At 47.1% G+C, this 27,542-nt stretch overlaps 1 protein-coding gene and 1 pseudogene across 2 annotated transcripts; one reads left to right on the top strand and one right to left on the bottom strand.

Annotated features, from left to right (window-relative positions):
- LOC144615448 (integrin beta-3-like) lies at positions 1 to 23,561 on the bottom strand. 2 transcript variants are annotated; one of them, XM_078442408.2, is made up of 9 exons: positions 23,475 to 23,561; positions 22,960 to 23,049; positions 22,122 to 22,256; positions 20,240 to 20,669; positions 14,077 to 14,299; positions 12,812 to 12,912; positions 10,276 to 10,395; positions 4,447 to 4,613; positions 1 to 3,113 (listed from the first exon to the last, which is right to left on the bottom strand). In XM_078442408.2, exons 1-9 carry the CDS (start codon positions 23,547 to 23,549, stop codon positions 3,048 to 3,050), a joined length of 1,407 nt encoding a protein of 468 aa, XP_078298534.1. In that variant the 5' UTR covers positions 23,550 to 23,561; the 3' UTR covers positions 1 to 3,047. The 2 variants fall into 2 exon arrangements, 1 of the variants encoding a protein (XP_078298534.1); XR_013553746.2 differs by lacking the exon at positions 1 to 3,113 and adding an exon at positions 6,917 to 7,140 and having other exon boundaries at positions 4,549 to 4,613.
- Positions 11,192 to 11,346, top strand: LOC144615449 (U2 spliceosomal RNA; annotated as a pseudogene).
- Positions 23,562 to 27,542: the final 3,981 nt, after the last annotated feature.

Genomic DNA, 27,542 nt, shown 5'->3' with positions numbered 1-27,542 from the left:
TTCTTTTTGGAAAGCACATTTAATTTACTGTTGCACAATTCAAACAGAGGGGGTGGTTAGGAAGTCAGGAAGGCACTTAAGTCATTTCAACCAGGAATACCTAACAAAGAGAGGGATCTTGAAATCATGGATGGTCTAGGAATATCTGAGAGAGAAAGAAGGGATTCGTTATGTGACAACTTGTCAGGAGCATCCCAAGCTTCCCATTACTATCCACACACCCTGAGACTGAACATACATTCTCTCCAGATGAGCTGAGCACAAATAAATAACTTCTTTGGGCTGTGCTGATACCAAAATACTATTTAGATGTTCACCCTACGTGATGCCCAAACTGACTGCCATTTGCTGTCTTGCGAACGCAGCTACAGGTTCTCCCCGCATACAAAGAGTATTGGTCTTTTTTTTTTTTTAATCTTTATTTATTTTTGAGAGAGCGTGAACAGAGAAGGAACAGAGAGAGAGGGAGACACAGAATCCGAAGCAGGCTCCAGGCTCTGAGCTGTCAGCACAGAGACTGATGTGGGGCTGGAACTCACGAAATGTGAGTTCATGACCTCAGCCAAAGTCAAACACCCAACTGAACCACCCGGCGCCTTTTTAAAGCCTAGGAGTCTCTTTCCAGAAGCTCAAAGAGTCCTACTGATTTTTTCATCCTTTAAATATATGTTCTTCCTCCTTTGATATAGTGTCTTCATATAAACCATCTTATCTAAAGAAAAGGTCCAACTACTGCTTTAATGGACTCTTGTCTCAGTAGCCAAAGGGTATAGTTAGGTTCTAAACTTCTGGGATTCATTATCGACCCTCCCCTCCCCCATTTACCCCTCTACTGTACTACCATCCCTTTCAGTAAAGAGTAATCCATGGGTGAGACAAGGCTCAGTCATTTGCCCTACTCCTAATTCCAAGGCTTATTCTCAGTGTTAACACACGAATACAGAATACACATTTCAGCTACTTCTTAATGGATTCCTCTCCCTTATATGTGGATGCAAACGTGTGCAAAGTGAGCTAAGGAATAATAAACTAAGTGGAGCTTAAGTGCTACATTAGGAAATGTGACTGCTAACAAACATTGGAGAAGGGGCTCTAAGAGAGGACAGAATGAGGCTTTTTCATTGAGAAAGGTGATGTGGAATGACATCTGCTCTTGCAAAAGCTGGTCTCTCAGATCTCCCAACTTAACAAAAAAAGTAGTATCAACATCTCATGGAATCTTGACTGTATGTCTGATGCCACAGTAAATCCCAGCATCTCAGATTATCAATATTGAAAGACACCTTCCAGACTGGCTGGTCCAAACTATCATTTTTCAAACTAGAAAACTGAGCCCCGAAGGGAAGGAAGAGAGGCTTGCCTTAATTAAGGGTAAAACTTCCTCAGCTGCAACAATGAGGCCAGGACTTACATTTTCTGATCGTCAGACCACTGTCTATAGCTCTTTCCTTTTTCTTGATGAATGGGGGGTGAGGGTGGTTGTTAATGTTTAGACCAATGTGAACACCAAGGAAGCAACTGCTAGGAGAAAAGAACCACTTGTACCCCTCCTGCTCAGAATGGCCCAGCATGCCCGTGGGGCCATCCCCACAGGCTCCCAGGATGAGAGAGCCCCTACAGATCCAGCAAATGGGCAGCAACTCCCTATGAATGATGCCAAGTGGGAGGGTCTGTATCCATCCCAAGTCTATGTGGGGTTGTTTGTTTGTTTTTAAATATGCTCCTTCCTCCTCAAATAAAACTACAAAATATAATGCAAATGTGTTTCTGTACATGTTCCTTTAGATTAAGCAAGCCTCATCATGGTTTCAGGTGACCCAATGAGAAAAATAAAATAAAATTGCACTTGTGGCCTCTCAGATTAAAGACTGAGTTAAAATGAGGTTGCCCAGCCCGTAGGAGAATAGGCCACACACGCTGATACAACTGGCCCATCATTCTAAATGTGGCACATATGCCCAGCAGACTCAGAGACCCATGGGAATGATTCCTTCACAAGACAGCCAAGAGGTAGATAAGTGCAATCAGCCCCATGGATGGATGTAGCACACAGAAGCACCAGATTGGGTGTAGGGGCGGGGGGGTGCCTTGGACAAGGGGCAGAGGGCCTGAAGGGTGGGGCCAGATCTCTGGCTCTCATCACAGCACTCTCCCTGGGAGGAAAAGCGTCCGGTCATGAAAGAAATTCCCAGTATGTAGCAAATGTCTACAGCAGTGAGAGTGTAGACGTAGCAGGTAAAGAGGTGATGCTGGTCTAAGGGTAACACGCGTCCTCCAATCGAACTTCTAGGGTGGGGTGCCAAGGAGACAAATGTGAAGGGTGATGATTATGAACTGGGGGACTCTGGCACATTCATCCAGGCCATGCATGACCCCTGAGTGGCCTTCCCATCCTCACTCCCAACAGAATTGCTGGCAAGGGCTCCCCTTGTGAGAGAACCATACTGGATTGAGGGGACAGCAAAAGACATAGGCAACTCCGATGGCTGCTCTTGCTTCTGATTTCTCCGTCAGCCTGAGGGAAGGCAAAGGAGATCAAAGTCCAGATGACACGACAAGGCTGCGGAGCCCAGCATTTGCTATCAGAGCTGCTGAGCGTCGGACCCAAGAACCGTCAACTCAAGGCAGAGTCAAGGCCCCTTCCTCTGGAACGAGAGGCTCAGCCCTGCCCTTCTCTTCGGGAGAAATGGCCGGAAAAGGAAAGCTGGCTTCTCAGTGAGGTAATGAACAGTACCTGCTCAGCTACGTGGGTCACCCTAAGGTTAAGCAGGAAGGATCCCTGAAGGAGGCATTCTGCGGACAAAGGCTGAGGAGCTCCACGTGTCTGGACACACCTCAAGTTTTAAATTACACACTCCCCCACATGCAGCACACTCACGCGCACACACGCACAGAGACCCACACCTCCACATACTGACATTCTTGTAACCCACCCCACTCCCAGCCCCCGATCCTGCCCCACGGATTTCGTTCCCTGTAAACATGACAGCAGATGTGTCCACAATTCTGGGACAGCCTGACAGTGAACTGAGGATGACTGCTTGTCATTAAGTGCCCCGGTAGGTGATGTTGGTGAAGGTGGATGTGGCCTCTTTATACAGTGGGTTGTTGGCCTGCGGAGAGAACAGAAATGTGTCTTACAGTGAATTCCTCAATTGTTCCCTGCCCTCAATGATTACATTTCGCCTGAAGAGTTTACCCAAGACACCTTTCTCCGGGCTACACCATCCATGAATCGCTTAGTGCTCATTGTAACCCCATATTCGCTCCTGAGATGGGAGTGGGTAGGAAATAAGAGGAGAGAGAAAGTGGAATGCCATTGTGCTGCTGTTTCGAAGGGGTTGAATTCAACCCATTACTTTTTGGTGATCCCCAAACACCTCAGTACCACTTGTAGCCAGTATCTATTTCCTGCTTCTCTCCTGAACTCTCTCTTTTGCCCTTCTCCAATTTTTTTTTTCTTTTGTTGTGACTATGCTGGCGGATGCGGGCAGAGACGAGAAATGTAGCAGGTGGTAGCTGAAACAGAGAGGATAGCTTTCACTCAAAATAATTTTAATTTGTTCTCATCTCATCCTTCCAAGCGCTACCCACTGTCATGTTAGCAGGAAAAAATAAGACCCTCACTGGGTTGCCCAAATTATTTTCTAACAAAAAGTGATAAATCCCATAAGATCTGGCCGTCTTTAGGAGTCCCATTTCAAGAAATACAACACATTCTCATGTGCCGCTGAGATTCCAGATTTCTACACTGTACGAACAGAAACATCTCAAGTTTCTTGGGACCCTTGAGTACCAAGGCCTGAGGTGACCATCAAATGAGAACAAACTTTCAGCCTCCCGCTAGACATTCATGGACTCAAACAGCCATTTTGGAAGGTCCAGAAAAAAAAGTCAGAATGTGGAAGATGAGCCAAAGGAGAACAGAGCAAAATTAAGTATATAGAAAGTTCTCAATAGATGCTTGATTGAATGCAATCAGAATAAATTGCAGAGAGGATATGTTTTAAGAGGCTGGCCCAAAGAGTCATTTCTATCATAACTTGATTCTCTCCCACAATTGGGCAAGCTGTTGAACGTCTCTGTGCTCAGTTTTCTTATCTACAAACTGGCAATAATAACGTTCCCCACCCCCCATCATTTGTCCTGTCTTCCTCAATTAGAGAATATGTTTCCTTTTGATTATGTCAGTGTCCAGAGCAGAGCTGGGCCCTACCTGTACTCAGTCAGTTCTCACCTATGGGACCTATGGTCACTGTGTGGCAGTGAGAGACTCAGGTGGTTTTCAGGAATAATAAAGACAACAGGACCATCTCCCAATTTCCACAACAGAGACTAACTGGGAAATTATGGTGCTGGCTGAACCTGGCTCCCCTAAGTACCTACTATTTCCAGTTGAGGCTCTCAAACCAATGACTTAAGAAAATGCCCAGCCCCGACTCTTACTGTGTCCCATTTTGCTCTGGCTCGCTCTTCCTCAAATTTAGCAAACTCCTTCCGGTCATGGATGGTGATGAGGAGCTTCCAGATGAGCAGAGTAGCAAGGCCGATGAGCAAAATGGCCCCCATCACTGAGAGTAGGACCACCAGGATGTCAGGACCCTTGGGACACTCTGTCAGGAGAGAGCACAGAGCAGGGACGTTGTAAAGGCAACCTGACCAAGTAAGAAATTACTAGAAATCTCTCTGAGGGAAACAGGGCTTACAAAATAAATCAAAATTTTTAAAGGGGGGGGGGGAGCACCAATATTTAAGACAGCAATAATCTGTCCTGAGTAGTTTAAGTTAGAGGTCATAAGCAGGTCACCCCCGGTAGAATCTAACCTACTCAAGTGTTTATTAAAAAGTTGATTTTATGTTAACTCTACTGGATTTAAAACAAAAGCTTGATTAAATTTTTATTTTGTTGGCAGCATGGAATAATCAGGAGATTATCCCCCTAAAACTTCAGATTCTTCTTCTTCCCTTTAAAAACATGAATAAATAGAGGCGCCTGGGTGGCTCAGTCGGTTGAGCGTCTGACTTCGGCTCAGGTCATGATCTCACACTTTGTGGGTTCGAGCCCCGCATCAGGCTCTGTGCTGACTGCTTGCTCAGAGCCTGGAGCCTGCTTCAGATTCTGTGTCTCCTTCTCTCTCTGCCCCTCCCCTGCTCACGCTTTGTCTCACTCTGTTTCTCAAAAATAAATAAAAGTAAAAAAAAATTTTTTAAACATAAATAAAAAGGTCTGGAAACACTGCACCCACAGGGCAGCTCTGGTTAGATGTGAGTAGCTGCTGTCCCCTTTAGATGGGACACATTTTCTAGTTTGCCAGACTTGTCACCACCCTCTTTTCTCCACTAAACAGAGGCAACATGTTAACTTGTCATGGAGGCTGTGCTACTGTGGGTTCTGGAGCTAGACCGCCAGGGTTCGAATCCTGGCTGACAACTTACTTTGCTATGTGACCTTTGATAAACTATTTAACCTTTCTGGGTGTCTGTTTCCTATCTCTCCATGTTTAAAATGGAGAAAGTAATAGCACTGAATTCCAAAACTTATGAAGCATAGTTAAGTTAAATATATACTTTTAAAAATTGTTTTTAACGTTTATTTATTTTTGAGAGAGACAGAGCATGTATGGGGGAGGGGCAGAGAGACAGGGAGACACAGAATCCGAAGCAGGCTCCGGACTCCGAGCTGCCAGCACAGAGCCCAACGCGGGGCTCGATCTCACGAACTGTGAGATCATGACCTGAGCTGAAGTCGAACACCCACTGCGCCACCCAGGCACCCCAACTTATTTATTTTTTTAAGGATTATTTCTTTTTTAGAGAGAGAGAGAGAGAGAGAGTGCGCATGAGTGGGGGAGGAGCAGAGAGAGAGGGAGACACAGAATTTGAAGCAGGATCCAGGCTCTGAGCTGTCAGCACAGAGCCCAATAGGGGCTTGAACCCACGAACTGCAAGGTCGTGAGCTGAGCTGAAGTAGGACGCCTAACCAACTGAGCCACCCAGGCATCGGGCTCCATGCTGATCATGAAGCCTGCTTGGGACTCTCTCTCCCTCTCTCTCTGCCCCTCTCCCCAACTCGTGCATGCTCTCTCTCTCTCTCTCTCTCTCTCTCTCCCTCCCACAAAATAAATATTTAAAAAAAAAGAAACCTGTAAAAATAAACAAATAAGTTAAATATATTTAAAGAACTCAGAACACTGCCTAGCACAGACTCAGTGCTCAATAACTATCAGCTACCATTATTACTCGTGTTCTTGTTACACCTGTTTTCACTAATTTATTTACCTAGCTCCTTAGGCATTTGTATTTGTTTCTCTGGTTTGGATATGTACATCTCTGAGGGCTGGGAACCTAATGTCCTTGTTAGCACAGAGACCAGGAAGCCTGCCAACCCAGACAATATTTTGGGTTCCTTCCCAAAATATTTCGTCATCTTTAATCCTAACCCTATTGAAAGCCGACTTCCTGTTCAACCCTAGTCAACAACCAACACAGACAGAGGTGCATCACCCCTCTGAAGACCAAGCTGACTGTGCTCTGCAGAGCTCTGCTTCCCATAAACCACAGGTGTCTGATGGGTGACCTCACTCCAGTAACTTCTCAGGTGTTATGTAATTAGGTGTTTGAATATACGGGTATTGATGGGTCTGGAGAGGTGGTCATGCCTACTTTCCACACTGTCTCCCACCTTCTTCTCTAAACATACACCCTATGCTCACCACACATGACCCAAAAACAACCACCGATGCAGACCCAAGCTGGCTATTTCCCAAGCTACCAAATTATAACCTGTCTATAATTAAAGGAGCATCTGGAGAGAGGCTGTGAGGTTCCAGTGTCTGAGTTCCCAGGAGTGAAGGGCACCAGCTCTTCCGGGAACAACAATTATGAATTCTTGGGAAGAGAGGGCTGACCCTCAAACCTCAGAGTGAAATCTCTTCAATTCTGCATGTCAGTATGGGCAGGACAAGTAGAATGTCAAGAGGTCTTCAGGCAAAAACATCTATTAAGCATTTGTCCTGAAAGGAGTAGATGGCAGGATTCCCGGAAGAAGATGATGAGATCAGCTAGTCTCTAGAGAGCTCTCTCAGCCACGGTGATGAGGACCCATCGTGGAGACCCAAGGTCAGGAAAGACTGGGCAGGGCTGGCAGGTTTGACAAAAGCACAGGAAATCCAGTTAAACTTGAATTTCAGATAAACAATAATTTTTCAGCCTAAGTAGGTACTAAATGTTGAATGGGACATATTGTATTCGACGAGGCAACTCTATCTGGGAGTGATAAGGACCCAGCTCAGCGGAGCCCACTCCACATAGTAGGCTGAACACCACCCAGTCAAGGCCAAGCCCTTTGGCAGTGCTGTCTCTACTGCCTTGCAGTGGCCCAGCCCTTCAGGGAGACCATCCGCAAAGGCATGAGTTGGGGAAGAGAATGAGAATAATCCCCTCCTATGCTCTGGGACCTCAGATGACACATTCTGCACAAAGCCAGAACCCCTGAAAATAGTTGGGGGCGGTAGGTGAGAAGAGAGGTCAAATTCAGAATTCCAGGGCAACAAGATAGGGAATATGGGTCTGGGGTCCCATCTCCTCATGTGGAGGATGGAATCTACATCAGAAAAGCTACTCCACCCCCCACCCTGGGGGGTTATTTGTACCAGCTCAGGTTATCACCATCTTTCTGCCCCATAATTCCAAGTAGTGGATTCCATCTAAGAATATCAAGCCAAAAGATTTTGGTGTTACAGCAGAAGCACCTGCAAGGATTGTTATAGCAGAGATGAAGTAACGTTAAACCCCAAAGCAAGAACGTACTGCCCTTCAAAAATGAGAAAGCACAAAGGTGCAAATAGGGCGGGTGTGGAAAAATCCATGAAACGTGTTAACACAGGTGGGCGGGAAAGTGTGAGGGGTCATGGCCAAATAATCCACATGTGCTCCCCCACAGATACATACCCAGACTCTGCCCTCTCCCCTTCCCATGTCAGCTTTCCCTTGAGTCGCTAAATAAAATTAAGGTCATACCCTTTCCTTTACCTTCCTTCTCCCTTCTGAAGGGTGAGAGCCCTGGGAAAGGCAGGTGAACAATATCACGGTAGGGGGCGCCATGCTCTCCGGTACCCATGCAGCCAGCAACACCCTGGCTGACCCGGATGTAGTAGAGCTTCTTTCCACTGTCACCCGCTTCCTTCTCCAAGCAGCCAAAGTTCTCCGAGCAGGTTATCAACATGTATGCAAGCCTGCCTGTCAACTCGAATAATCAGTCCTAGTAACTCATTCAAAACCCGTTTACTAAGTATCTTCTCTGTAGATGACTGAGCCAAGTATGGAGATATAACGATAGATAAGACAGATGGTTCGTGTGTTCGTGGGGCACGTGATCTACTGAGGGAGATGGGTGATTAAAGAAGCAAGTTAATGGTGGAATGAAGGCCCATCTAAGGGAAACACAGCTGCTCTGGGACTCAAACAGGAGCACCCAACCGAATCAGAAGAAAGGATGATGGAGGAGGTCTGAGAAGGCTCACTAGGGGAAGTGATGTGTCCAAAGCAGAGGCACTCAAATATTGGGGCGTCTCACAACTGCCAGGAGCACTATTCAAGAACACAGAGGCTGGGGACACCTGGGTGGCTCAGTCGGTTAAGTGTCTGACTTTGGCTCAGGTCATGATCTCACAGTTCATGGGTTCGAGCCCTGCGTTGGGCTCAGAGCCTGGAGCCTGCTTCGGATTCTGTGTCTCCCTCTCCCTCTGCCCCTCCCATCTTTCTCTCGACTCGTGCTCCATCTTTCTCTCAAAAAATGAATGAACATTTAAAAATGTAATAAAAAATCAAATAAAAAGAACATAGAGGCTCATGGAAGCAGCATGGGGCTCAGGACTCTCGATTTTTTAGCAAGGGGAACATAGAAAAGTTGGAGACCCACTTTCCTAAAGCAGGGGCCAGCAAGCTATTGTCTGGGAGCCAAATGTGGCTTGCCACCTGTCTTTCTAAATATACTTAGGCTTGTGCATTAAATATAGACTATGGCTGCCTTCCTGTTACAATGGCAGAGTAGTCATGGCAGAGACCACAAGGCCCACAAAGCCTAAAATATTTATTTTGAGACAGAGAAAGCACGAGTGGGTGAGGGGCAGAGAGAGAGAGAGAGAGAGAGAGAGAGAATCCCAAGCAGGCTCCACACTGTCAGTGCGGAGCACAATGTGGGGCTCAAACCGATGAACCATGAGATCATGACCTGAGCTGAAATCAGGAGTCACACACCTAACCAACTGAGCCGCCCAGGTGCCGCCAAAGCCTAAAATATTTAACCCCTGGCCCTGAACAGAAAGTGTTTGCTGGACCCTGGTCTGAAGGAGGATTTGAAGAAATTTCTACAGCTGTAGGAATCAACTGACGAGCAACCAACTGACTTAGTCTCTGCCTTCAGACATTGTTCCTTCACTCATAGAAGCTCCTGTCTACCCCCCGCCTTGGCACAGCCCTTGTCCCTCAGCAGTATCACTATCAATTTACATGTCCCTCTCCCCCTGGCCTGTGAGTGCCACATCTGCTTGATTTATTGTTATATTCCCAGCACCTAGTCTACTGGCTGATATACAATAAGTACTCGAAAATATTTTCTAGTGATTCATCGCTTCGTCTGTTGTGTAAGAGAAAGGAAGGAGACGGGGGTGGTAAGGGGAAGAGAGCTAATCTACTACACTGGATGGCGACAAACCTGTGGTTGGTCTGTGTATGACGGATGAGCTCCTCCTGCTTCCAGAAGGCTGTGAGAGCAAGCACTATCTTTTCAGTGCTCAGAACACCTTGGCTTGGTGCCTCAAAGCCAGTACTGTGTCTCATGGTGACCCTGGTAAGGTCAACACCTCAAAGCATCAGGCCTTCCTCTGAAGCAGCGAACAGGTTGCCCTTGGCAACCACCTGACCTTAAGTGGAGCGGATGCTGAAGAGTCCCAGACTTTAAATTCCTCACTTCTTAATACTGTCACCTCAAAAAAATGCCAGGATGTATTTTGTCCCTTCGTGGGATCCATATCTACCTTCTTCCTTTCCTTACTCACCTTCTTTTTCTGCCTCCTCAATTAGCAAGTCACTTTCTCACAAAGATTGGTATTTAAATATCTCCCACCCCCAGATGACAGGCCCTAACTTACCACTTGTAAGGTAGTCTTAACTTGGCTGTTCTGTGTAAGAGGCGTAATGGGTGGAAATTGCTGCCTAACGTGGCTCTCCCTCTCCCTATAGGTGCAGTGTCAGGGGCCCTGGCGGTTCACGTACCTGGCTCCTCTACCACATAGAGAATGGACTTTCCACTGGAGTCTTCATAGTACTGGAATCTGACAACACAGTCATCTTCATTCTTGTACGTGCAGTTCACTGCATCCTTGCCAGTATCCTCTGAGGAAGGGGAAAATATGGGAGAGTGAAAAACAAGGCAATTCCTGGAAGACGGGGCCATCCCCAAACCCCAGTCATGGGACTTCTGAGAAAGTATGCAACAGGAAACCCTATGCCTGACATTAGGCAAGATGCCTAGACTTGAGATGGCTGTTGTGCCTGGCAATTGCCTCTAGATGACCCTCGCTGCTGAATTTTGTCCCTCCCAGACCCTTTTTGGTTCGTATTCCTTCCCTTGGAAGGGACATGACAGAACACATGACACAGTGTGATTCAAAGCCTGGCTCTACCACCTGTCAGCTGCGTAATATTGGGGAAGTTACTTGACCTCATTGGCTCTTTCTTCATCTATGAAAGGAAAAGGATAACCCACCTCACAACACTGGTAGAGAACTAAATGATGTCAAGTGAACAGTACCTAATAGAGAAGGGTGTTCCCTTCCCTCTCTTTCCTTTCCCTCCTGGCTCAACTATTCTCAATAGTTTGTTGGCAAAGCCCTTACATTTCTTCCGTTTCTGCGTCTGATCCAGTGTTCCTCTCCAGAGCCAGCCTCTCTTCTCTGACTCCCATCACTTTTTTGTAGGCTTCACCCCTTCTAATTCTGAAGCCTCTTATTCTGACAGGGAAACTATAGGTGCCCCTCTATCATTTGCACCACGTCCTATAGTGATGCAACCAGACAGGTAAAACTGACACACGATGATGTTAAGCAAATGCACCAAGATCACAACACAAGTACGTGATGGAACAGAACTAAAACAGGAGTCTCAGAGCACACCAGACTTGAACTCAATGATTGTTTCTCGGCCTTTTGGCTAAGATCAAGTGTAGTATCAGACTTGAACTCAATGAGCCGCCCGAAAACTAGTGGTATAAGAGTACAGTGGAAAGAGTAAGGATTTCCAGATTCATTCTAAGCTTAACTTGTTCGGGCAAGTTATGTAGCTTTCCTGAGATTCAGTTTCCTCATCTGCAAAATGAAGATAACAACAGTACCACAGTTCTACTCTACTAGGTGGCTGAGAAAAAGACAAGATCATGTGTATGAAAAGATACTTGCCTAACTTTTATAAGTTACACAATTCCATACAAACAAGCATTTATCTTTATGATTATCATGGCACGGGGGTGGGGGTAAGAGAAATACTTTCAACTAACCTGAGATTCCCCTCTGGTCTAGGTAATAAAAACATCTCACATCTCTCTCAGCAGTCTTGCCCGCCTGAGCTAATCACAGCATACCGATTCTCCTCAGGAGGAAAAGCCGTCTCTTCAAACTCAATCCCCAAATCATGCCCCTCACCACCCCCCCCCACCAGCCCCACTTCTGATATTAGCCAAAGGATCCAGAGAGCTGACCCTTTTCTGTAACACCCCAAGCCAGAAGCCGACTGACTGGCTGTGTCTCACTGTGGCTCTCACTGAAAACATGTTTCCTGCCTTCGTGAGAGACAGCTATCTCAGGAGAGATTGCCATCTCCCTAGACCAACCAATGCCTAGCTGACCCAGATAACATCAGATGTGCTGACAGCAACAAAGATTATCCCCTTTTTGGTCAAGGTGAAATTCAAACTACAGGGGCGCCTGGGTGGCGCAGTCGGTTAAGCGTCCGACTTCAGCCAGGTCACGATCTCGCGGTCCGTGAGTTCGAGCCCTGCGTCAGGCTCTGGGCTGATGGCTCAGAGCCTGGAGCCTGTTTCCGATTCTGTGTCTCCCTCTCTCTCTGTCCCTCCCCCGTTCATGCTCTGTCTCTCTCTGTCCCAAAAAATAAATAAACGTTGAAAAAAAAAAAAATTAAAAAAAAAAAAAAAAAAAAAAAAGAAATTCAAACTACAATGACTGCAGGCAAGAGTTTTGCTCACCACTGTATTTTTATCTGTCTTATTCTAGGAAGGGCTCCAGAGAGCCAAAAAAGGCTACAGCATTATGATTTTAGCTAAAATCCATAAGGGTGAAGGTTTCCCTCCAAACCAGCAGAGCAGTATGCCTGGGCATTGCTGAACACTCTCAGTTAAGTAAACTCAGTAAATGGTTACTAGCCTCCTAAACTGACATCACCTAGCCTAGGTTTCTTCATCCGTAAAATGGGATGCATTGTCTTCCTCTCCCTGGGGAGGTCAAGTTAGGGTTGATTTCTACATACTTTAAAAGTTATCTGTAGGGTCTTGCTGAGTCTGTGGGTGCCGGGAAGCAGCAGAATGGGGAGGGACTGTGGAACAAATTAGCAGAGGGCACAAGAGGACTCAGGGAAGCTGGCCTTTATTAAGTGCCTAGTGTGCATCAGGTCTGTACAACATGCCTTTGAGGCAGGGATTACTCTTCCATTTTACTGATGAGACATAGACACGTTTTGGGATCAACTGAAAACTTCAGCAGCCGCATATGTGCACAATTCTAAGACATGCTGAGCTTACTGAGCTCCTTCACAGGCTCAATCTCATCACGACAGTAACGGCTGCAGGTATTTTCTTTATGTAGGTCTCCTCGGTCAAATTTCTTACACTCCACACACTTCCTAAAAGAGAGACGACACAGAGATTAAGACAAGGGAGGAGAGGGACGCCTGGGTGGCTCAGTCAGTTAAGCATCCGACTTCGGCTCAGGTCATGATCTCGCCGTCTTCGAGTTCGAGCCCTGTGAGTTTGAGCCCTGCGTCAGGCTCTGCGCTGACAGCTCAGAGTCTGGAGTCTGTTTGAGATTCTATGTGTCCCTCTCTCTGCCCCTCCCCAATTGCACTCTGTCTCTCTCTCTCTCTCTCAAAAATAAAGAAACAAAAAAGACGAGAGAGGAGCAAACCTACGTGTGTGTCAGTCCAGCTCTGACATCCACACACCAGAAAGCTGCCCCACCTTGGAAAACAAACACCGAAACAAAAACCCCTGTAAGACAATTCTGGGGGACCCAGAGGGTCGGGTCTGGAGTTCAGGGGTGGGAGTTCCTCCTCACCCAGAGGCAGGGCCTGGCAGGCAGAAGGCCCCAGTCCCCTCATTAAACTTCTTCATGTCCCATCCGAGAGTGTGACAGGAGGTAAGGCGTGTGCCACTTCGAGGAGCCTTAAAGGCAGAACCGGTCATGTAATCTGGGGACCCAGCACAAAAGAAGATGTCAGGCCCCTTGTTCAAAAATCCCTAAGCATTACAAGACAGTGCCAGCAGAGCGGTAAACCAAGCATGGGGCCCTTCTAAGCACAGGGCTCTGTACAAATGCACAGGTTGCATGCCTATGAGCCCAGCCCTGCTGAAAGTGGCAAGAGAAATGGCAGGAGCTTCCCCTGACCCCAGATGAGTGGAGTTTGTACTAGCGAACATCTCCTGTTTCACAGAATCCTTCATAACTCCAGCCCAACTCTCCCACACGATCGGAACATGAGAACGTTCCCCAGAAGTTCCCTGGTTTAGCCTTCCTCCCAACTCAGGGATTCAGGATGCCATCCCAGGAGAGGGGTTTCTCCAACTGGAGTCCAGCGGGTGCTACTTTGGCCCCTGCATGGTTGGCTCTCCCTCCCTCTTTGCCCAAACTTTTCCGTGGGAAGAGGAAAGCTAGCCTCTTAGCTGCAGCGGACGCCTCCTCCTGAAGCTTTGGTGAGTAAGAACCTGGAGGGTTGGGGATTCTAGCCTGGGGGACCCCCTCCCTCCTTCTAGCACCCGACTGGCTCCAACTCACTTCTCTGCCCACTCACTTCTTAAAGGTGCAGGCGTCAGGGCAGGTGGGGCACTTCTCACAGGTGTCCCCGTAGGAGCCGGGCTGGATGCACTTGCAGCTGCCGCACTTACACTCGCCCCGGCCGCTGCACAGCAGCCCGTTGCTGGACATGCAGGTGTCGGTGCGCGTGGTACAGTTGCAGTAGAAGCCGGTCCAGTCGGAGTCACACAGACAGTCCCCACAGCTGCACTGGCCGTGACCTGAAAGCACACAGCCCGAGGGGGCGGGCAGCAGGTGAGGGGCCCCAACCCGTGGCTCAGCCTGCTCTCCAGCTTTACCCTCATCCACCCTCCTCCCACGGCCACTCATTAACACCCCACGGAAGCGTCACCACCTTCTATCCTTCTAGCCTCATGCTGCTAGCTCTGCCTTGACGCCCTTTCGTCCTGTGATCGCTACCAAACTCCCACTTACCTTTCGAAGCTCAACTCAAAAGTTCCTTCCCCTCCATAACTTTTTCTGACCTCCCCGGAGCAAATTGTCTACTACGTGTTCTCCCAGCACTTACATATGCCTCTATTTTAACCCTCATGACCAGCCCATTTGCTTGCCTATCTGTTTCTCTTTCTAGATTTTGAGCTCCACAGTGAGAGAGGACATATCAATTTGTCCGTCGGCAGGGATTAGCGTAACGTCTGAAATACAGTAGGCATGCAATTAATGTTTCTTTATCCATTTATGCAACAAATATTTATTGAGCTCACACTGGGCACTGGAGATTCGGCAGTGAATGAGACAGGAAAGGTCCCTATTACCGTGGAGCTTGTGTCCTAGTTAAGTTCCTGGGTAGGGTGCCTGGTGGCTCAGTTGGTTAAGCATCTGACTCTTGATTTCAGCTCAGGTCATGATCTCACGGTTTGGTTAGTGAGGTCAAGCCCTGCATCAGGCTCTGGGCTGACAGCCTGGAGCCTGCTTGGGATTCTCTCTCTCCCTCTCTCTCTCTCACACACAAAATAAGTAAATAAACATTAAAAAAGAAAAAAAAATCCTGGGAACCACACACACATTCACCAGCATGTGCCCTGTGTTGTATCATCACAGTACTGCAGAGAGCCATCAGCCCTAGTAGGAAAGACCTACTCACTTTACTGCATGAATGTAGGAATGGGAAAGAGAGATTGGGGTAGGGGGTAGATTGGTTAAATGCAGGTGTTAACTCTCAGTGCTACATCCCCCTAATCACTTAACAAGGCTTGAAAACTTGGCTCTCCCAAACTCAGAAGAAAGGGTGACTCATTCTCAAGGATTCCGAATCAGGAAGAAGTGGATGAATAATAAAAATCTGACTGTTAATCAGAGGAAAGGCAGGGAGCCAAGGGGAAGTAACCTCAACGGGTCTCAAAATCATGTCACTGTGTGAGCGGATGGGCCCCAAGATGGTGGAGGAGAGCGAGGTGCATAGGCTCAAACAGACACTAGCTGGCATCTTCTGCTCCCCAGGGACCCCAGTGGGTCTGACTAGAGGCCCTTGGTCAATGAGTCTCTCTGCCAGTGATCCTAGCACCATCCTCTATTCAAGACTCAGACACACCTTTGCTGCCTTGGAAAGAGATGTCTGCTTCTTTCTGGATGGCAAACATAAGGTCAGCTGCCCCAGCTCCAAATATCTGGAGAGTAGAGCCCGCTCCACCCGGAGGCAAAGGGAATGGTCTTGTGTAACCTTTGTCCACCAGTCATTGGCCCAGGTCTGAGGGCAAGACAGCTCCTGTCAGCTGAAGATAATTCCAAGGAAGGGGCAGCTGTGAGCCATTATCAGCAGCCCTAACAGCAGCTGGAGGGGCCCCACAGTGTCTACTACAAGCAGCTTTCAGTGATGGCTCCCGAACAGGGAAAGGCAGACGCCACAGAGGTCTGGCAGCACCCGGAGGCCTCCGCCTCCTCAGAAACCCTTGTCCCATAGTGTTTCCTTTGTGAGGCCAAACAAAGTAACCTTTGAGAAGATGGTCTGCCAGGCCAGCCACGGAGCGAGGCTGGAAGTAGAGTGGCGGGCCGGAGCCGGCAGGCCGAGCCCGAGCCCTGGCAGGGTCAGCCCTCAGAAGGAAGCTACAGTGCGGTAATGTCACAGGACTGGCATCCCTCCAGCAAAAGGGTGGCTGAGCCTGGGTTCACAGCAAAGTCAGAGGAGGAGGGTGAGAAATGAAGAGAGAGTGTAAGAAAGAGGAGGGAAATAGAAAAGAAGGCAGCAGGGGAGGGGTGGAGATGAGGGAGGGGGAGGGGTAAGGGAGGAGCAAGTATTTTAGGTCAGAGGGAATGACCTCTCCCTATAGAGCGTGACTCCCAGGCCGATGTCAGCCCCACTCCTCCCTGCCTTATGAGCCGACCCTTTGTCTGACATCCTACTTCCTCCATGAAGCCACCCAGGCCTCCTCTGTTCACACTGGGTCTCTCTCCAGGAGACTCCTATAACATTCCCCAGGGACAACTCACTTCTTTTCTTTAATTTTTTAAAAATGTTTTATTTATTTTTGAGAGACAGAGTGAGAGTGGGTGGAGGGGCAGAGAGAGGGGAAGACACAGAATCGGAAGCAGGCTCCAGGCTCTGAGCTGTCAACACAGAGCCCAACGCGGGGCTCAAACTCACAAACCACGAGATCATGACCTGAGCCGAAGTTGGACGCTTAACCAACTGAGCCACCGAGGCGCCCCAAGGACGCCTCACTTCTAAGATCTGGCACGTTCTGCCTCATGTTGTGAATTATCCTCAGGTAAGTTAATTAAGGGCAAAACTGTCTTATTCATGCCTCCCTATCCCACAACACTACAGCACAGAACCTGGCTCAGGGGTGTCTGATCAATCTATGCTCATGGATGTCCCTCGGGGAGAAGGATGAGTCCCTCGGGGAGTCCCTCGGGGAGAAGGATGCACTCCCTGATGTTTCCGAAGGAAGTGCTGATAACAGATGACCACAAAAGACCATGCCTCCAGCGGGGAGGGGGAAGGCCAGAGGCTGGGGAAATGGCTAAGTCATAGCATGCCCCCCTCGTGAGCCACTGCTTGCAGCAAAGAACAGACCAGGCCAGCAGCCCAGGGAAGAGACAATGGTGAACTGGTCTACAAACTGAGTGGTCAGGAATCACGCATGCCCCCTGTTCACCCGTGTGGACTGAGCGCCTGGCACAGAACAGGTGCTCAATAAGTGTGTGTCCCTGAGCATCCGTCACTGGGGAGTGTGACGGCAGCACCACAGGATCCAGACCTGCAGCCAGTAGGCACACAACACCCGGGCTGGCAGTGGGGGAGGGAGGCCTCTGAGCTGCTGCCTGGGGTTCCCTCCTGAATTGGGTGGAGCGCATTGCTGACGAGCTGTGCTTGCACCAGTGAGAGGCAGGAAGCAGGCTGCTGAACCCGATGGCTTTGTTTCGCAGCATCGGTGGGGCCAGCAGCTGAAGGAAACACACTCTGCCCGCGGTCCCTCCCACCCTGCCTCATACCAGACCAGGAACCAGGAGGCTTGGAGGACAAGTGGCCCTCCCTCTGTCCCTGGTGCCCCCAAGGGGCTATCTGTAGGCCTCACGTAGGACAACCCTCTTCCCCTCAGCCCCACCCTACTCCCCGTGGTCTCCCACATCAAACTTACCATTCCTTTTGGTACTCTGAATATGATGTAAGTACTATTCACTAGTAAAATGAGCTGAAATGCCTCCCTCACCCTCTAATTCAAACTGCTGTTGGGGGGTCCGTGCCTGATCTCTTTCTCCCCTAATCTCCCTGCTACCATTTTTTTCCAATCTCTGTCAAATTTTGCTGACATGAATAAAGGAAACAATGTTGTAGATAATAAAAAGAAGTCTTTTTTATGTGACTTGGGCATGTTTTAGAATGACATAGATTTATGGGGCACCTGGGTGGCTCAGTCAGTTAAGCCTCCGACTTCAGCTCAGGTCATGATCTTAAGGTTTGTGAGTTCGAGCCCCATGTCGGGCTCTGTGCTGACAGCTTAGAACCTGGAGCCCACTTCGGATTCTGTGTCTCCCTCTCTCTCTCTCTCTCTGCCCCTCCCTCACTCATGCTCTGTCTCTGTCTCTCTCTCTCTCTCTCTCTCTCTCTCTCTCAAGAATAAATAAACATTAAAAAAAATTTTTTAAGTTTTTTTAGAATCAAATTGTTTTTTTAACATTTCTTATTGAGAGACAGAGACAGAGCATGGGCACAGGAGGAGCAAAGAGAGAGGGAGACACAGAATCTGAAGCAGGCTCCAGGCTCTGAGCAGTCAGCACAGAGCCTGACGCAGGGCTGAAACTCACAAACTGCAAGATCATGACCCGAGCTGAAGTAGGATGCTTAACCAACTGAGCCACCAGGTGCCCCCTTTTTAATTTTTTTTTAAAAGAATGACATAGATTTACCTTTCTAATCAAGTTTTCATATACATATATATATATACATATATATATATACATATATATATATATAAATTTTAAAGTTTATTTATTTGAGAGAGAGAGCGAGCTCAAGCAGGAGAGGGGCAGAGAGAGAGGGAGAGAGAATCCTAAGCAAGCTCCACAGTGTCAGGGAGGAGCCCATCGTGGGGCTTAAACTCACAAACCCTGAGATTGTGACCTGAGCCGAAATCAAGAGTCAGTTAACCATCTGAACCACACTGGCAGCCCTTTCTAATCAAGCTTTCTTAAAGGCAGATGTTAAAGTGAACATCTGGTTGGATTAGTTCGGCTCCTTTAAGCCCCATTGCAAAGGAAGCCAATCTCCGCCATAGATTTGATCACCAAAGAAGCCAATTATAATCTGTGTTAATTAACCACACAATACACCCATAAACCAATCCTAAACAACTTGCAAATGTCTTTGATCTCTCTGTCACAAGAGGAATCAAGCCTCAGAGACCATAATCCAGCGAAAACCTATCCCCAGTGCCCCAGGAACTACTCAGGCTGCCTAGTTGCCTCTGCAAGTATTGTCAGCACATACAGACGACATTCACATTAGTTCCACTTGGTCTAGCTGGGGAAGTAGCCTAGGAGCAGTCTTTAGGGCAAGGAAAGACCAGGTTGAGATTTTCCGTGGGCCTCAAGACTTTACTGAATTTTGTAATGAGAAGGACAAAAAGTATCCTGCAGGTAGAAGGAGCCAAAATCGTAACCCCCAGTTTGCAGGCTGGGCCTCTCAATGGCAATCCTTTCCCATGTCTGTGCTGTCCAGCATGCCACGAGCCACGTGGAGCTCCTGAGCAACAGAGGAAATGAATTTTTCATTTTTCATTTATTTTTTACATTTTTTTAAGTTCATTTGAGAGAGAGGAAAAAAAAAAAAACCTCCAATGGGGGAGGGGCAGAGAGAGAGAGAGAATCCCAAGCGGGCTCTATGCAGTCAACACCCTGGCAGTGCAGTCAGAGCTTTAACCTACTGAGCCACCCAAGCGCCCCTCATTTTTCATTTAACTTAAATTTATTTAAATTTTATTTAAGTTATAATTCAATGTGACTAATTTACAAATAAATAGCCACACGGGGCTACTATATCTGACAGCACAGATCTAGAATCCAAAACGTTATAGTGCCAATAGCGATAACAAAATAGTGCCAGCATGTAAAAAGAGCTTATGATTTTCCACTCATTGTTCCGAGTGTATTGGCTGTTAAACGTGCTCCATTGCCTTGCTTTTTTACTATTTTCCAAGTCTTGTCATGAAAAGACAAATTCATGTAAAATAATTACTACCAACTTTACTACGCATTCTGATACCATGCAGTTTCCGAATCTGTAACTACTAAAAATCTAATTACCAGCAGCCAGAGATTTTTTTTTTTAACCTAAAAAGGGAGTTGTTCCGCATCCTTGAAATGATCAAGAGCCAGTGATTTAAAGTATTAGCAGGATGGCAGGTGGAAGAAAAGAAAATAACGGTCTTCACCTTCAGGCTCCCCCACTCGTTCCCATGCTCCAGGAGAGCAGAGGCTCCCTTCCGCTGTGTACCCCAGGAGCAAGGACGCGGGGAGCAGAGCGGAATTACAGAGAACCTCCTTCCTGTCTTCTGCCGTTGGAGTGGAAGGACCATCCACTCGGCTCTGCCTGCTGGGCCTTCCTGTGCCCACCTAAGCCCCGGCCTAAGTTTCCAGAGGCTGTGGATGTGCGAGCGAGCGTGCGCGGGTACAGGGGCGGGAGGGTGTGCAGTTTCACTCACCTGAGCACATCTCCCCCTTATAGCGGACGCAGGAGAAGTCATCACACTCGCAGTACTTGCCCGTGATCTTGCCAAAGTCACTGCTGTGGCAGACGCACTGGCCACACAGGCACTCGCCCCGCTGGCTGCAGGCGGGCTGGCCCTCCCGGGGGCTGCACTCTTCCTGCTGCGAGGGGCGGTAGTCCTCTTCGGAGCACTCGCACTGGGACCCCAGCCACCCGGGCCCGCAGCGGCACACCCCACACTCAAAGGTCCCGTTGCCATTGTTGCAGCGGCGGCTGTAAGGCTCAGCATGGGCCTGGCACGCACAGTCACAGTCGAAGGTGACCTGAACGGTGAGGCTGTCTTTGAAGCCTACAGGCTTGATGGTGAAGGACTTCTCCCTCTCCTGCGGGCAGCCTCGCACCTTGGCCTCAATGCTGAAGCTCACCTGGGTGGAAAGGAAGACCGCATTCAAACACAGGCGCACCCTGTTATCACTCCAGCCCTGGAGGGAAAGAAGCCCCGCCCTGCCCCGCCCTGCCCCGCCCTGCCCTGCCCGGGAATATCCAAACTGGGTGTCTCATCCCCCAGCAACCTGGAGTTCCTCAGCCTCCAAATGACCAAGGTCTGCAAAGCAAAAAGAAAAGCCTGGGGACAGTTGTCCAGTTGTATCTGGTTGGGTGCACAGACATAATTTACAGTCAGGAGAGAGGTTGGTTTTGGTTTTTTTTATATATATATCTATTTTTTGGGAGACTGCAAGTGGGGGAAGGGCAGAGAGAAGGACAGAGGATCTGAAGCAGGCTCTGCGCTGACAGACTGACAGCAGTGAGCCTGAGGTGGGGCTCGAACTCACGAACTACAAGATTATGACCTGAGCTGAAGTTGGATGCTCAACCAACTGAGCCACCCAGGTGCCCCTGGATATGTGTGTGTGTGTGTGTGTGTGTGTGTGTGTGTGTGTTTTAATTCCACCTGTGAAATAAGCCAGCTCAAGCGGAACAGAACCTGTGATCTTATAAAAATTCTTCTCTGGCCAATGAAGCCAGCTGGACTGATTATACACAAGGTCAGTCAGCCAGACACACAAAGCACTATATGGCACCACACGATGCCACACAGTGACCAAAGGCTCAGGATCTACTGTTTAATTTCCATATAGTACATCATCACTTGTGCAGTCAAACACCTTTCCGGCCAATATTTCTTAGACAGGATATGTGCACATGTTCTAGAATATAGATAGGTGTACGGACAGATGGATGGACCTAGATACAGAAATGATAGAGATACAGGTGATACCGGTGATAGAGATATAGCTATCCCCCTTTCTGCTTCCCTCCCTCTTCACCAACCCCTCCCCCCATCGGCAGAAGCAGAAGAGAACCAGTAAGGAAAGAAAGCCATAGAGGCCACAGAGGGACCTGAGAGGCAAAATGAACATTTGCGTTCTGGAAGTCTATGACAGTGGGTATTTGGTATTTTTGCCTGTTCCATTTGCTGTTGAATCTCCAGCAGCGAATGATGCCTGGCACAAAGTTGGCGCTCAGCAACTATCGGTAGATGTGACTGCCATTTCACATTGTAGAGGAAAGACAGGTATTACCTTAGGGGAGGCTGGAGACTGGGCCAAAGGTAAGAAATATTTTCATTTGCAATCAGCTGTGCATAAACAAACAGAGGTAAGCTAAACGCAAGTTTTTTAAAGATCTCCACGTAGCGGAGAAGTTTAGACAACAGGAGTCAGAGGAAAAGGTTGGCAGCTCCGTTATATCCAACTTGTAATGACCTTCGGGAAGAAGGTGCAGGGGAGGAATGGAAGGGTGCCCACAGACGCTCAGGGGCAAAGGCCAGGGCCAGAGCTGAAGCTTCAGCCCCTGCCCAGCCCAGCCCACCTCACCGTGTCTCCAATCTTGAGTCCGACACAAGACTTGAGCCCAGGGATGACCTCGTTGTTGAGACAGGTGGCGTTGAAGGATAGAGACAGCTCCTCGGGGAGGTCCCGCACTTCCAGCTCTACTTTAGAGCGGATTTTCTGAGCAGAAAGGGGGCAAAAGAAGGTTAAGGAGATGAGCCGAGAGGAAGTAGACAGGAACCAATTCCACCCCAAGTAAAATACCAGGTGGCCATGGACTCACCGCGGCAGTGCTGGGTGCTGGGGTTTGCTTAGAAGCTGCCAGAGGAGAGCATCCTTAGGAGCCTATTTCTTACAATATTTCCTGCCCAAGGTCTGCTCCTCTCTCTCTCTCTGTGCCCCCTGGTGTCTAGTTGAATCTGGGTAAAATCTAAACCAGCCACACCCTCCTGCAAGCCTCAGAGACATGCAAAAAGGGAGGGCTAGCACTGGTCACCTTGGATAGTAGCTTTTTTTACCTAATTTTTAACCAACCTCATCTTCCCCTTGGCTCAGCTCCCTCTTCTCTCTATTGTTGGAGCCCTATCCCTCACCCTGTCCTTCCTCATCACCACCCCCAACCTCTCTTTCCTTTCCACCTTCTCTAAGCTCTTCCACCCACTGCTCCTGACACTCCCTGGCAATTCTTTCTGAGCCATTTCCCTCTCAGAAGGCTGCATTCCTCCCAGTGCTGGCCACCAGCCAGCCTCTAGAAGAATAAGAGGAAGGCAGTGAAGGCTGCATCGTGGACTCACATCCAGGACTCCAAAATCTGCGTTCCCTCCTGGGGAATGCCGAGTGAGGTGGATTCTTAGCAGACCCAACCCCAGTGCGAGACACTTACCCCATAAGCATCAACAATGAGCTGAAGGACGTTGCTGGAATTGGCAGACAGAACCCCCACTGTCGTCCCTGGGATGAGCTCGCTATAGTTCTAGAAGGTAAGACAGAGAGATGTACAAGGCTGACTAAATGAAGAGGGTGATCTCAAAAGCCCTCCCCAAATCAGAATGAGGGTCTTGAAACGAAGATTGAGGGAAGGATGGGATATTTTACTTGTCACTTCCAGGAACAAACCTAGCAGTTTTGCAGCCCTGAGAAAAATTATAAAGAACTTCTCACACCCCTCTCCCCCAATAAATTACTCCCCTCCAGCACCACAAACACCAACACACCCATCCCGTGAGGTTCAAGGTTGGAGGAGAGAGACCATAAAAAGGAGCCATTTGCCCCTGGGAATAGGCTGGAGGAGGGGCTTTCCTGGTTGGGAAGCATGGCCCGTGCTAGTGTGCCTGGGTTCCCAGAGACGGCTCCACCCAATACAGACCCCACTCCCGAAATCCCTGAAGGCACAGTCACCTGGTAGAGACTGACTACATTTTCCGTTACAGCAAAGATCAAATTGATGTTTTTCTGGGATAGCTTCTCGGTCATCAGCCCCAGAGAGGGATACTCCTGTAAAATGGGAGGATGTGGAAGTCAGTTAAGAATTCACCTGAATTCTACACCTTAGAACTTGGCTGATTTGGGCTGTGGCCCAGACGGTGGTGGTGCTGAAACCTTTTCACGCCATGATCAGTGTGAGGCAATGGACTAAGTGGCAACGCAAACCCAGTTGTGAACTCCAGGGACAGATGAAGAGGCAAAGGCTGGTCAAAGCCAAGCATCTCAGGGCACCTGGCTGGCTCAGTTGGTTGAGTGTCTGACTCTTGATTTTGGCTTAGGTCATGATCTCACAGTTCATGAGACTGATCCCCGCATCAGGCTCTGCACTGACAGCGTGGAGCCTACTTGGGATTCTCGCTCCCTCCCTCCCTCTCTGCCCCTCCCTGCACACTGCGTGTGCTCTCTCTTTCTCTCAAAATAAATAAATAAACATTAAAGAGAACCCAGGCAGCTCAGTTGGTTGACGGGGTCATGATCTCACGGTTTGTGAGTTGAAGGCCCTCATCAGGCTTGCTGCTGTCTGCACAGAGCCCACTTCTGATCCTCTGTCTCCGTCTTTCTGCCCCTACCCCACCCATGCATGCGCACGTGCGCGCTCTCTCTCCCTCTCTCTCTCAAAAATAAATAAAACGTTTAAAATAAATAAGCATAGGGGTGCCTGGGTGGCTCAGTCGGTTGAGCATCCGACTTCGGCTCAGGTCATGATCTCACGGTCCGTGAGTTCGAGCCCCGCATCGGGCTCTGTGCTGACAGCTCAGAGCCTGGAGCCTGCTTCCGATTCTGTCTCTCTCTCTCTCTCTGCTCCTCCCCCGCTCACACTGTCTCTCTCTCCTTCAAAAATAAATAAACATTAAAAAAAATTTTTTTTGGGGGCGCCTGGGTGGCGCAGTCGGTTAAGCGTCCGACTTCAGCCAGGTCACGATCTCGCGGTCCGTGAGTTCGAGCCCCGCGTCAGGCTCTGGGCTGATGGCTCGGAGCCTGGAGCCTGTTTCCGATTCTGTGTCTCCCTCTCTCTCTGTCCCTCCCCCGTTCATGCTCTGTCTCTCTCTGTCCCAAAAATAAATAAAAAAAAACGTTGAAAAAAAAAATTAAAAAAAAAAAAAAATTAAAAAAAAGGAATTGAAGATGTAAAGCTGAGGGCTATCACTCTTGCCAGCCTCAATTTTCTTAATGAATTAAAAAAAATCTGGTTGAAAAAAATGATGTTCAATGAATGCTTAGGGAATTCTGGTACTGGAGGCAAACATTATGTAGTTCTAAACAATAGTAGGTTGACTTTTGATGAATGAACTTCCAATTTAGTTTTTTCTATTTATTAAGTTCTCTGAATCACTGCTAATCATTTATATTTTTTCCCATGTAAACATGAAATTTGATATTTCTCTTCCTGAAAATTTCGAATATGACAAGAAAGTGTGGTGCTTTACTTCCAAGATAGAACATCAGATTCAACTGCTAAAATAAAGATTGAGGTCCAAAAAAGCATACATTTGCAATCAGTACATATGACAGATGGCAGCATTCAAATTCATATCTTGGAAACAGTATAAAATGAAGATCTCATATTCATTTGTATTCTTATTATGTTTCTCACTCACCTTTAAGGGACTTCACACCATCTAGCAACCTGTTTTTAAAGACCTTGTTATCATCTATAAAAAAGAACACAATTAAGGTCATAGAGAAATGATGTGGCTATTCACTAAAACTCTAGTAAAACTGAGATTTTCATGATTTGCCCTAGAAACTTCCCTCATTAAAATAAAGTTTGAGAGAAAATTAGGGAAAGTTTATAATATGGTAAGTCTATCTAAAATTTAGCATACAAGGCACTCTATAACATGCACAGCTTTTTTGGAAAATATCACCTCTGACCTTTTATCCCCTTCCGGTCTAACACCACTTCTTTCCCTTGGTTGCTTCCCACAACTGCCTATAGGTATCTAAAAAGGTAAGGGTAGCCTCAGAAATGTAGTCCCCTTGATGGCATGAGTCAGCATCATGGGGATGATTATTCCAAAACAGAGAGTTAAACTGCATAGATGGAAATTTCCCTCTACAATAAGTGAACATTTAAATTATTTTGTTTGGCATTTGCTTGTTTATTTACTGTTGCATCTTAGCAAATGGGGATAGTTTGAGTTTCTAAAAAAAAAAAAAAAAAAAAGCTTAAGAGGGGACAAAACAAACACGGGGTAAAAAAGAAAGGCAAACCAAGAAACAGACTCCTAACTATAGGGAACAAACTGATGGTCACCAGAGGGGAAGATGGTGAGGGAAGGGTGACACGGGTGATGGGGATGAAGGAGGGCACTTGAGATGAGCACAGGGTGATGTGTGGATGTGTTGAATCACCAAATTGTACACCTGAAACTAGTATTACACTGTATGTTAACTAACTGGAATTTAAATTAAAAAATCTTTAAAAGCTTCAAAGAACACTTTAAGGTCACATCAGTATATAAATGCCTACCATTGAAAGGCAGATTTTTCAGCAGCTTCAAACGTTCCTTATCTGTGAACTCTATTCCCATGTTTTTCAGAATAGCTTTCACATCTTTGACATCAACCTCCCCTCCTTAAAAAAATAGACATCATTACATATACGAATTTAAAGGATCATCTAATGACTCCAAACAGGGAAAATTAATCTATGGCTATATAGATTGAATCGGTACAGAATAAAGAGCATAGGCCAATGAGACCTCTCCAAATATACTGACGATGACTTTCACAGAAAAAGAATTTGATCTCTAAGTGCTAATAAAAGAAGTCACAGTCACAATGACAATGGCAAGGCAACTCTGAACCCTGTGAGATTTACATTATGTATCTGCTATTCAATTGGAATATTATAAATTACTTATTCAAATAAATGTATAAAATAAGGTAAGATCTGTTAGTCTCATTTTTTGTCAGTTATCTGTAGTCTTTATCAAAATTTTACTTCATATATTATTTCACTAGTACAGAGTTTGGCCATTCTAAAAAAGAGAAGAACAAAATATACAAATAAAAAATATACCAGAAAACAAATGAGTTGCTAGTAATTTAATGAACCAAGAAATAAATGCCATAACTAATATGGCAATTGAGGAATAATGATGAAATGTAATTATTATAAATACTAAATGTTTTAGATTCATAATTTCTCTCTTACCTGTAGTAGCTTTTACTCCATCCATCACCTCTTTCAGACCAACCATTCCATTAGCTACAAGAAAAGGCACAATGAAAATAATGTCAGAAGCCCAGAAGACAAATTTAAGACATATATTTTAAGGAAACAATTCCATTAAAAATTCCTTACATCTTCATTTTACCTGAGACCATTTAGAAAATGCCTGGATCTCAGGGAGTTAAGATGATCTCCATCAATACAAAGGTCTCTTGTATACTAGAAACTGGGTCAGGAAAAGTGTGCTCTTCCTAGTATTTTGGATGCCATTATAAGCCATAGCTGAAGATACTATTGGAGTTGGCCAGGTATTCTGGTAACTTTACTTCATGTACCCACAAACAGCTGAGGAAGGGACCACTAATCCAGCTTGGTATGTTCTAAGATTGCTTCCTGCAGGAGATGTGTGTGAACTACATTAATGTATCAGAGCAGTTGATACGAAATATGGAAGGATGGAAGAGCCTTCACATGGAGGAGAAGTTGAGAAAAATGTCCAGGGACATCATGCTATGTGGGTAAAACTACAAGCAGCTCAACATGGCTGGAACAGTAGAAAAATGAGAGAAGATATGTCCACACAGGCAGATGGAGCTTGAAGGTCTCATGCACTATGATAAAAATCTTTGAACACGTTTTCGAATGAAGATTTCATTAGACAGGAGGATAGATAGAAGAATGGCTTGTTGACTTCTCTATAAATAGATTTTCAGATCCCTATTATTTTGCTTTCTTATTGTTTAGACTATTAGAGTCCTGACAGCACCCTCTGCAGTTTTTGGTATATTTACGGAGAGGTGATG

Source organism: Panthera onca (genome assembly GCF_046562875.1).
Source record: "Panthera onca isolate mPanOnc1 chromosome E1 unlocalized genomic scaffold, mPanOnc1 haplotype 2 h2.Chr16_ul_9, whole genome shotgun sequence".
NCBI lineage: Eukaryota > Metazoa > Chordata > Mammalia > Carnivora > Felidae > Panthera > Panthera onca.
Note: the sequence above shows the minus strand (reverse complement) of the source record. Positions and strands in the feature narration are given on the sequence as shown.

What these genes read in the sequence shown, in the direction of transcription:
- LOC144615448 (XM_078442408.2), bottom strand. Translation starts at nt 23,549, where the DNA reads ATGACCGAGAAGCTATCCCAGAAAAACATCAATTTGATCTTTGCTGTA. An exon ending in TAAGGGGGAGATGTGCTCAG is followed by an intron (nt 14,300 to 20,239) that starts GTGAGTGAAACT and finishes GTGTGCTTTCAG; the next exon opens with GTCACGGCCAGTGCAGCTGT. An exon ending in TGAGCCTGTGAAGGAGCTCA is followed by an intron (nt 10,396 to 12,811) that starts GTAAGCTCAGCA and finishes CCCCTTCCTCAG; the next exon opens with AGGATACTGGCAAGGATGCA.